Source organism: Myotis davidii, unplaced genomic scaffold (assembly GCF_000327345.1).
Source record: "Myotis davidii unplaced genomic scaffold, ASM32734v1 scaffold68, whole genome shotgun sequence".
NCBI classification, from domain to species: Eukaryota; Metazoa; Chordata; class Mammalia; order Chiroptera; family Vespertilionidae; genus Myotis; species Myotis davidii.
In genome coordinates, this window is record NW_006300376.1 from 3,860,943 (window position 1) to 3,872,953 (window position 12,011).

Consider the following 12,011-nt stretch of genomic DNA (forward strand, 5'->3'; position numbering starts at 1 on the left):
CCAGTGCACGAATTTCGTGCACCGGGCCTCTAGTATATATATATATATAAAAGCCAAAGTGACCGTTCAACCATTGGACCGATAGCTATGATGAGGACTGACCACCAGGGGGCAGATGCTCCGCCCAGTAGGTTAGCTTGTTGCTGGGGTCTGGCCGATCAGGACTGGGTGAAATGGGCTGGACACGCTCTGAAGCCCTCCCGCGGTCCCTCCCTGGCCCTGGCTTGTGCCCTCTTGCAATCTGGGGCCCCTCGGGGGATGTTGGAGAGCCAGTTTCGGCCCGATCCCCACAGGCCAGGCCAAGGGACCCCACTGGTGCACGAATTCAGTACACTTGGCCTCTAGTACATATATAAAATAAGTGACATTATATTTGACTGTCATTCCCTAATCATTCTCTACCGCTGTACCCTTTCTATATTGGTCAAATATTGCCACTTGAGGGTGTCATATTTCATTTATTTACTATCAGCTTCCTTCACTAGCATGCAAGCTTCACAGGGTAAGATCTTGTATTTCTTGTTCATCATTGTGAGCTCAGTGCCTTGAACAGTGTCTGGAATTAAATATATGCATAATAATATATGTTGAAAGAATGAATGGATTTTAGTATTTTATGAGGTCACAGAGCTGCTAACACATTTCTTAAATTCAATGTATTTGATTTTGGAGATTTCCACTTTTGAGATAATAAATAATTACAAATTTTTTTTCCTATGAGTATTGACCTACTTTTTAAAGTAGCCAAACTCTCTGATTTGTAAAGATCAGATTTCAGCTACTGAGAGAAGCTGGGTTTTCCGTTGTCTCTCTTAGTAGACATAAATACCCCTTGTCTTCTGAAATAGGTTTAATTTTGTGACTAACAAAGGGGAAAGAGCTCCTTTGGAAATATTTACTGTGAGGCCCAGATATTACTTCATATCAGTAAAACAAACCTTTATTAATTTCCTACCTGGATAGGCCTGGGGTTTCGTGTTGAGATAGAAAAATGGTTTCTTCCTTCAACAGTATTCGTGTTCATTTGCTAATTGCTTCACATGATAAACATGCACTGAGCACCACTCTGTGCTGGACACAGACATCCAGACATGAAGGTGCACTGTCCCTCCTGTCATCGTGCTCAGGAGAGACAGATGTGTCAGGATTCAGGGCTGTGAGTGCCACCGAAGCGCAGAGAAGTACTAACTGATGGAAGGGGTCCTGCCCGGGAGGAAGTGGCTTCCTGCCAGTAGCTTCCCTCACCCTGGAGAAAGGATTTATTGGAGGAATACTTGAACTCTCTGTAGTGCAATTACAGTACTTTCCCACTTTTCTGTGTCAGAAGACTTAAGGAAAGGGTACGGTTTCCCAGTGCTGATCTAACGGCAGGATCTCTGTGTGTCCCCAGTGGGCTACACTAATCGGAGCTAGTCTTGAAAGGTCACACTCAGTAAATAGTATGAGAGAAAGACCCAGAGAAGGCTCCTGCTGGCCATGTGTGTTAGTAACAGCCGAGGCCCTAAAACTGATTGATGAGTCAGTTTTCTCATTCTCTCCTGTGTGTTTGCAGACTTAGCTAGAGAAGGTCTTTCATCTATAACTTGGCCTCACGAATCTTACCTCAGTTTTTGTTTTTTTGTGTGGTATTTTTTTGCTTGAAGTGTATTCTTCCACCTCTGTGGTAATCTTCATGGTGTAAAGAAACATTTAGCCATAAATTATACGTCCAACTGGAATGCCAGCCTTACACGCTCTATGGCAGTGATATTGATAGTGGCCACTCTTCTGACACCAGACTTCACGAAACAACAATAAAACTCGGAGAATTTGCTTTTATTTAGTCTCCAGACTGCTTGGTTTTAAACATAATTTTACACATAGTTATAGAAGCTTAGGTGTATGGATCTTATTTTAATTTAGCTAATATGATAAATCATTGCTATCATAATAGCCACTAAATTATTCTACTCTGCTCTTGCCTAAATTACTGTAGTCATAATTCATATACATAGATGTACTTTTTCCTTTCTCTGTTTCATTGTCAGGTCACCATTGTTGCAGACGATAACTGCAGATTTTTATGCTGGTCAAGAGAAAGATTAACTTACTTCCTGGAATCCGAACCTTTCCTGTATGAAATATTTAGGTATCTTATAGGAAAAGACATTACAAATAAGCTCTACTCATTGAATGACCCCACCTTAAATGATAAAGTAAGTTTGTCTGGGTGTGTTTATTTTGTTAAATAAATATGTACAGTGAGGTATACCTCACTTAATACAATATATAGTTTCCTGAATTTCCATTATTAGTCAAATGTTAAGTGAAGTGGGAATGCTTCTGGGACTCATTTCTCAAGAGTGAGGACATTTTGTAATGATCACATTTGCCATTACGGAGTGAGGTGGTAGATGTCAGGGACCTCCATGGCTGGTGAGGAGGTGCTATCCTCTTCATAAAGAGTCTGTGAAACAGTCTAAGGAAGGTGCCTAGTGAGTGGTGTGAGGGAGTGGGGGGCGGAGTGAGCAGGGGGCGGAGTGGGGGGGCGGGCAGGGCAGTGGGGAGGTTGCAGACTGACAATGCTGACGAACCCCAGCGAGCAGGAAGTTGGCATTTTAATCCTGGGGTCTTCCAGTCCTGCACATCCTCTTGGTCAGCCTCCTTCCCCAGAAGCCCACACGTGGCTAGAGAGGTACAGGGTAGAGGCCTGTAGCAATTTAATTCGGGATTTCAGAGCTATATAGATCTTCACCAATTTGCAATTTGATCTTCATTTTCTCCATGTTTACTTAGAAGGAAATTAAAATGATCACAGAAGAGAACTTGGAAAACATAGTTTCTGTGATAAGTACTGTTGTTCTCCAGGGACTATGAGTATAGGCGTGTGTTCTCTTATGTCATCTTGTCTAGGCTGTTTATCAAATTAGGTTGGTGCTTACTATTATTTAAGATTAATAAATAGACTAAGGAGTATATTAACTATATTATGTATAGTAATATCCAGAAAATAAAAATTATAGCTGACATTTATTGGGCACTTACTTGGTACCAGGTAGACTTTTTTTTTTCAAGGAAAAGTAAATGCAGTGATAGGGAATGTATGATCTAAGTCCCATAGATGTCAGAAATCTTGACACTTTGCTTTCAGAAGGCCACAAAGTTGGAGCACCAGCTCAGCCTCTGCACGCAGATCTCCATGCTGGAAATGAGGAACAGCATAGCCAGCTCCAGCGACAGCGAGGACGGCTTACACCAGTTCCTCCGGGGCACCCCCAGCGGGTCCTCTCTCCGTAAGTTAGCCCAGAACTGATACATGTTGGGATTCTGACAGATGGCACTGGAAATAAACAAATGACAACTTTGACTAGAAAAATAACTTTACCAGTAACTCTTGGGCAACCTAAAGGCATCATTAAAAATAATCAGACCTTTTCTGATTATTTTAATAATATCAGCTAAAATCCAACTTTAGATCTCTTATTTCTGTTTCAGAACGTGTTCACTGATTTTGGCACCTCCTTTTTTAAATACTGGTTCATTGGAATAATGGGAAAGGGTCCTTATGGTTTGTTGGGTATTTGACTTTGTTGTTTTCATGATTTTAGTCCTGGTGAAAGCTTAGATCCAGCCATGTGTTAAAAACGGTAGCAAGCAACTCCTGGGTGTTTTACTGCTGGCTGGTTCTCTCAGTGTGAGACCAGGTAATGGAATATCCCTGCAATGAAGGAGGCCACTCAACACCCTGTGAGTTACTCATTCACACACCACCAAGCAGTATGTTTTGCAAGATCTCTCCATAGTTTAGACTGTTTTAAGACATTTTAAGTACAACTGATGACACAGATATTGAAGATTAGTAAGTAAAATGAGAGAAGCTAGATTATTTTAAGAATTAAGTGCTTAAAATTATTTTACGCATTATTCCAAGAGTGGTAGTAAAAGAACTTTGAACAAATTCATGGGAAATAGCAAAAAGACAGATCTCCCATTGCATAAACTAAAAACTATTACTATTTCCAAATGTATGTTAACCCAGAGTAACTTTTAGGTAAATATAGATAAACATTCGGCAATCCTAAGTGTCTGTGTAAACGAGTAACTTTGGATGCTTTGGATAAATTGGATTAAGGATTTTAACTATACTTTCAACTGACGAAGGATTGTGCAAGCCTTTGTCATTGGTGCAAGCCTCCAAAGCAAAGTCTAGGCACAGAAAGACGTTGTGTACCTAAAGGAGGTTTCAGGAGCAGCACAAATGAGAAATTGGAAATGACTGTATTTTATTCTAAAGTTACTTTTTGAAAGTAACTAAGGTTAACCAAAGCCTGCAGTCTACTAGCATGTCAAATGTACCGAAACAGTTTGGTGCTAAAGAAGTGTTTTCAGATGGACCCATCTTAGTTATATGTGTAGTGATTAATTACTACGAAAGATCGACAGAAAGGGAATTATAGTTAAATACCGTATGTGGATTATTTTTCGTGTAGAATAGCTTGTTTTTGTAGTTCTTACTTTTGTTTAGCTCCACAGTCTTGCTTACGAAGCACTGAGAACCAGTGATATATAGCGTGAGCATTTGTTGTCTTAAAATCAGTTTTGTTTTTCTGTAGTATTTTATTGTATAATCTAAATATTTTGGGAATAAAAACATTTTAGGGGGAAAAAGCTTCTGTGCAGTATGTTGTTTAAATAGAATTAAAACATGTTTTCAAGATTAACATCTGTATTGTACTCGCCTCTGGAAACCTGTTTTCTGGTGCCCAGTGGATGGATCACACATGGGCATACAAACCTGGCTCTTGCTCTAATAATTATTAGCTGTGTGCCTTATGGGAAGTCACATGGCCTTTCTCATCCGACATGAACTGTCTGTCATATCTGGTCACAACTCCTGCTCCGTTTCCTTCCCTCTTCCCTACAGTAAACCAGGAGTGTAATCCAGCCACTCCTGCACGGCTAACTCAGGCTTCAGTGTCTGTGGAGACGTGTGCTGCCCTTCAGCGCAGGGCCACATTTTCACTTCTCATTTCCTTGTTCCCTTGTCTCACTAGGCTTTTGTACTTTGCTGTACAAAAAAAGAAAGAAAGAAATGTGTGCAACCTGCTTACGTTGCTTATTTAATTATTTAGCCTCAGGTTTATTATGCAAGATCTCACACATTGATACCAACGCTACCTATGCATGCTTATTTTTGAGTGTGTGTGTGAATTACTCCTCATTCATGCTTGCTTCCTTTGACCAGTCCTCGTTCTGAATCTCTTGGCTTCCCTCCTGCAGTTTTAATGAAAGACATTGGGCTTGAGCACAACACTGACACAAATTATGAATTACTAATTCTATCATATAATTCATTAGGAACTGGTTAGTTCCTGTTTCTCTTACGTGTTAGCTCAGAAGTACTGAAGGCTGTTGTTTTTCATTTGCCAGTCCCATCAATATGCCTCCTGCTTTTCCATTACAAATTACATTCCTTGTAAAACAGAATGCAGAATTAATCTCCTAGGACTGTTGGGCTGAAATAACAAAATCTATCACATTTTGAGCATGTCAAGGGTAGGTCCCTAAAACTAGTGACTAAGCTCTTACTATTCGAGTTTCTGATGTGCAAGTGAACAGCCTGGCAGCTGCTCTCAAAATGCTGATGGAGAGAAGGGAACAAACGTCCATTGACAGTAGCAGCTGGTATTTTCCAGGTACTCTCTGTACATAGCCACATGGACTGGGCACTGGACTCCTGCACAGAGGGGGGTAGATTAGTTTTTGCTAGATGATGAGGCACTACCAGGCAGTCCCCAACTCTCTGTGAGGAAGGGGCTGTTTTCTTGCTCAAGTGCACAGTGAGTGCTGCTCCAGGCCCGTGTCCAGCTCACTCTGGGATGTGGAAGGAGCAGTCACTGTTTGGGCCACTGCCACTCCTGGCAGAGGGAAGACAGTGTAGCAGAATCATGTCAGGGCTCTTACAGCCTGGCCACTTCCGCTCATGTTCTCTGGCCCAGAGAAGTCGTTTGGCCAGAACCACCATTAGTGAATGGATCTTGAATCCTCCTGCGTGAGGGAGGGAAAGCATGCATTTTGACAATAACACAATCTATCACAGTGAGTATTGCTTCGCTTTACAGGTGAGGAAATGGGAACTATGAGATGTTTATTTGCGTCATTGGGGGTGAGGGGGAGGCCTGGATTGCAAACCTAGGTATCCTGTGTGATTCCAAAGCCCGTGCTGTTAGAACATATTGCCTCTGTGTATTAAAAAGAAAAGAAAAATGCATATACCATTTGACTAGCCCTTTATGGTTTAGAGGTCACTCTCACCCCGTTCTTGCATTTGAACCTGCCAGCTCTGCAGGAGGCACAGCAGCTGCTATTGGTCACCCCTCCGCAGGGGAGTCCCCTACACTCAGGAGAAGGTAGCGCTTGCCCAGAGCCATGGCCTCCCCTCTGGCCTGCTTCATTGGAGAAACCTCCCACCTCCTACCCTTCATTATAACCACACAGTGCTGCGAATAGGTGTTCCTGGACTGGTTAATTTCCATTTCGCTGAAATTTTCCTCATATTCTTTGTATGAGGGTTCTAATAGGAATATTTGAAATTAACCATTTGTCTTCTTCCGACTTTTAGCTTTTGGTTAGCTTTCACTTTGCCTCGCATGTGCTCACAGAATTACAAGCAATGCTACTCTCTAAAAATTAAACGTATTTCATATATTTTTCCTAATTAAAAAACTTTTACATTCCAGTGAGTCATTAACTCAAATAATGTAGTAGATCTAAACATTAAAATGCAAATCAGTATCCGCACATATCATTTGCATTTGGTTGATACATCCCTAAAGTCTCTTAATCTCTGAGCTTCCCTTTTATCTTTGGCTGTCTCTCTCTCTGTGTGTGTTTCTGCATTTTTGTTTTGTTTTGTGGTTTTTTGTTTGTCCTATAGAAAATTGATTTTTTTTTTAATCCTTACTTGAGGACACTTTCACTGATTTTGAAAGAGAGGTTTGAGAGAGAATCATCGATCAGTTGCCTCCCGCACATGCCCTGATCAGGCCCGGGGACTGAATCCACCAATTAGGTGTATGTCCTGACCAGGAATCAAACCCGGGATCTTTTGGTGAATAGGACGGTACTCCCACCAACTGAGCCACACCAGCCAGGGCAAAACATTGATTCTTAAACATAAAGGAGCATATGAGTCAAGTGGAGCTCTTATTAATGCTTCTAATGCAGATGGGCAGACAGGGTGGGGCCTGGGATTCCACCTGGTTAACAGATACCACGTGATGCCAGTGTGTCCGGTCCTGAACTACACCTTTAGCAGCTAGGCCATAGGGTGCCCTACATTTTGGAATTTTGTTGATTGCATCCTCCTGGTGGTGATCACGGTGTTTCTTGTGTTTTCTATCTACTGGTAGGTGATCTAGGGGCTTGCAGAGGTTCTGGTGAAGGCACTATTTAAACATCTTGCCCCGTGTGGGATATAACACTACACACACACTTCATAGCATTACACAGCATATGTGCAGTGTAACAGAAATGCCGTTCAGAAACTGGTGAGGGGAAACGTTAGGTGAACCATTTCAGAGAAATTTCTGCTGGCCCAGTTCTTACGTTGTGCTCTGTTTTTACACCTCGCATGATGCTTAACCCGAAGCAAGACCACTGCTCTCTACGACACAGAATCTGCATTCCACATCAAATTCTCGTTTAAAGGGGAGAAAGTGGAGTAACCAGATAGCCCAAGAAAAAAATGGTTTCTCCCCGTTTATTCAGTAGCTCAGAATCCGCTTAATTTAACTCTTCTTGATTGTTTCCTGTACTTCGGTTTCATGGGCTGGCCTGGGAGCCTTGGCCAGGCTTTTTAACCTCATGTTCATAGGAAGACCAGAAGGGACAAGGTGTTCAGAACATGTGAGAGGATGTAATGCCCTCGTGTGGATCTGAGCTTGCTTCTCTCTGCTCCTGGACCAATGTGCTTCTCAGGTGCCTTGTCATCTTCTCTACCTTATGAGGTTTGCTCCCTATGTGTAATGTGTAACACACACACATACACACACACACACATTGTCATTGGCAGTTCGTCACTGATAACTGGTGATGAACACAGGTATTGTCATGGCAACAGGGGGACATATTGTGTTTCCTTTAAAGTTGCAGAATTTTATTTTAGTTAATTGGGGTTAAATAATCTATTGTTTGTCTTGCTGCTTGCTTGTTGTTGTTTTTAACCCTGAGGCAATATAGGCAGTGTACTCCTGACAATGGAACTCATCTTTTAAAGGTTTAAACCATCTATTTTTTTCAGAATTATACTTAACAATTATGATTATTTAAAAGACAACTATGAACTATTTAGAGAGATAATCTCTTACTGGCAAATAAAACCTTTCCTACTGTTTTTTGTTATTAATGTCAAAATGGTGCTTTGTACGTCTACTAATTCCATATGACCTAGTTGCCCAAGTATGCTTTCAGTCAGGCTAGCTTGCACCCAGTTAGCATTCTTGTCCACAAACACTAGCAACGTATGTAACGTAGGGACCTTCTCTCAGCTCTCTTTTCTATTTATTTACCTGGAAAGATGCAAACAGCCAATTCTTAGTTTCAAGACTGGTTCCATGAAATAGTCTGTTCAACTCCATTTGCATTTCATTCCCCCTGTGGACAGCTGGAGAGGAGATGTGATCAGGCGCAGGGACAGGGAGGGAGCCAGGAACAGGCCTCAGACCCACCCACAGCACCCCCACTGCAGAGGTGGAGCGCAGCTGAGGGCAGTTCAAAGGCCTGGCCACGGCTCCTGGGCTAGCCCCGAAACAAAGAAGCGTTGAAGTTCTTGCTTTGCTGTTTTCCTTACAAATACCCACATCCATATGTGAGTGTGAACTTGTCTGGGGATATTATAACCACTGCCATGGCAGCTGACCACTTTCCAACATGTTCTCATTTAATCTTCACCACCACCTCGTGCGGTACGTGTTGCATTTTCCCCTTCTAGGGTAGAGGAGTGTGACGTTGGTCTCCTCTGGGTCCTTGGTCCCCAGCCAGCAGGGGCCGTGCTGTCTGCCTCCAGAACCCCGCCCTCCCCAATCCTTTAGATGGCCTGTATGCTCACAGCACTTTCTCATCTGTAAAATGACTACAAAGGGAATTTATAGTTGTATATTTTTCATCTTTTAGTAAAAAATCTAAAAATTTGTCAAGTTAATATATGCACATAGATACCAAACATTAAAAAAAAATCGCTAGTGAAAAGAAGTGATCCCTCCAAATAATTGCTCCCCGGGAGCTGTCACTTTGGAACAGTGTTTGTCCAGATGTTAAATAATGTGCCGTTATGTACTGATTTAAGCACTAACCTAACTTAGCTCACTTTTAACTCCCTTCCCCCTTCTCACTAGGTTGTATTCTTTATCTTTGTAACATTAAATAACACAATAAACCCCATTTCTTTTCCGCTCTGGGGCATTTTTAAAGGTGAAAGCATTAGTATCACTACCCTTCCTTATTCTTTCCCCCTCTACCTTCATACTGTTGTGGGCTCAAATTCTTTAACTTTTAAACAATCAAGGTCAATGGCATATGCATTCTGTTCTCTCTTCTTTTTTCAGTTTTTTAGAAAATGTGATAAAACACACATAACATAAAATTTACCATCTTACCCATTTTTAAGTGTACAGCTCAGTGGCACTAACACTGTTCTCTTTGGTAACTGTAAGTAGGTCTTCCTTGGTCTATGGGTTGTCCTGAAGAATTGAAAGCGAATGAAAATGTTGACGTTATTATGCTTTATTCAAAACCAAATAATTGGCTGTGACTACATTTCTTCCTTTTTGGTTCCAATGTCACGACTCTTGTTCTGTGCCAAGGTTCCTAATGTCAAGTATGAATGGATTTGGCTTTGGTGCACAACATAGAAATCACGCCACAGTTTGCTCCATAGTTTGACCCTCCTTTTTCCCCTAAAGGTTTTCTTTTTATTGCTTTGCTTGTGTGGCCACCTTATTCACTATATCCCCATTATCTTCTAGCTTCTTATCATTCTTTTAGGTGAAATCCCTTTCACTTCTTAACTAAAATCTCCTAGTGGTTGGTTCCTGCTTGAATCATGCCTCTTCATACTGCTTTCTATTTTTGTGGGTATCTCCGGTTGCCCTCCGTTCTCTGTATCCTTTCATTTTCTTATCTTACATCTTCACTTTCTCAGTTCATCAGTGCCTGCCCCCTTTTGCTTGAGACCTTTCTCACAGTCCCCCCTTCTCCTCCCTCTCCCAGACTGGTCATTCTCTGGTCTGTTGCTCAGCTGCCGTCTGGGACCAGCTTCCCTGTTTGCATTTGTCCACCGTCTCTGCAGCCCTGTAGCTTTTTCTTTGGGGCAGGAAGGAGCTGCAGGACTTTCGCCATTCCTTGGCTGCTCAGCCCTGTGGCGTGCAGCTCATGGTCCTGACCGTCCCTCTGAGGAGTCAAGAATTGACCTTGGGCCACAGAAAACCTCCTCATGGGAGCCACTGACTTCCTCCACCCTCCCCATTTGCCCTGACTCAACACCTCCTTGCTGGTGCTGAGTCCCTCGAAGAGAAGTGAAGTACAAGGGCCATACCTGCGCTTTAGCGTTATTGTTCAGAAAGCTTCAATCAAACTTAGTTTTTTATTCAAAAATTTCTTATGGCCTCACTAAAATGTTTTTTAATTAAAAAAAATTCCAATATAAGTAGTCAAAGGCAGGAAAATGGATGGTAATCTTTCTAGCAAAGAAGCCATTAAATCCTTCCCCAGCCCCATTCACCAGAAATTATATACTATAACTAAAAGTCTAAAGCCCTGTATGGTCTTTAATTGCTTGCTAAAGCAGTTGGCCAGATGGTCAAAGATAATAAAAAAAAGAACACCTTGAAAGGAATAGAGAAAATGTCATTAAAATAACAGAGGAGATGGGGAAATCATATGTAATATTACGTTGAATAGTTGACAGAGGTGTTGCTCCTTTTTAATAAGTGTCTTTCTGAAGCAGAGAAATGGCGCTTGACCAACTTCATATCATGGAACTGAATTTATCTGAAGATCTAACTTGATGTCGCTTGTTTATTCCCTAGAGCAGAGGTGACCTTCACTCTGGATTTAAGAACAACAAATACATCTGGTACTTTGCCTGCTAGGCAAGGCGCTAAGGCCTGACAATGAGAAGCACACTGCAATAGAAATAAGCTTAATAAGGACAGAAGTCTGTGAAAGGCAGCTTCTCTTACCCAAGCTTTTATTACTCCACATCGGGATTTTGACCGTTCCGTATGACCTTCCTGGTCCCTGTATCAAAAGCTTCCTGTGGTTCTCTTTTTTTTTCCCAAGTATAGTTGACATTGAATATTATATGAGTTTCAAGTATACAGCATAGTGTTAGTCATTTATATAACTTTCGAGGTGCTCCCCCGGATCAGACTAGCACCCACCTGACACCACGCATAGTTATGATAGTATTATTGACTATATTCTCTATGCTGTAATTTACATCCCTGTGAATTACTGTATCTTTCCATGTATAGATGCTATTTTTTTCTAAAATCATGAGACTGAAAATCGAGGGGTGTCTTATACACGGAAGGCCGCCGAGGAGGGAGCCGCAGGGGTGCGTAGCTGCCCATACTTTGTCAAACAGGCTTTTTCCAGTCATGAGCCTTATTGTTACTGACATCAGCTGATGCCATAATTGGAGGTAGAGGTGGAGAGAGCACAGATGCAACAGGGACTGGAACGTTCTGAGCCCATAAAGATGTGAAAAAATAAAAACATAAATACTGGTAAGCGATTGTCTTACTCTGCAAAATTCAAAGAACGTAATCAGCTACGCAAAAGAGCATGGAAATGGAGCTGCAGAGAGACAATTTGGACCTCCTCCCACTGAGTGTATGATCAGACAGTGGAGAAAACAGGAAGAACAACTCCTTAAGATGCCAAAAAAGAAGAAGGCTGTAAAAGGAAAACCAGCAAAATGTTTAAAATATTGATTTCTTAATTTTGGGTTGGAAAAGTGGGGGGAGGGG

General features: G+C 41.8%; 1 protein-coding gene across 1 annotated transcript in view; it reads left to right on the plus strand.

Moving 5' to 3' along the window:
* BVES (blood vessel epicardial substance) overlaps positions 1-12,011 on the plus strand; it is a 31,961-nt gene that overhangs the window by 11,957 nt on the left and 7,993 nt on the right. The window contains 2 exon segments of the mRNA XM_006777217.2: positions 2,028-2,195; positions 3,131-3,272. Of these exon segments, the coding sequence (XP_006777280.1) occupies positions 2,028-2,195; positions 3,131-3,272 (310 nt within the window).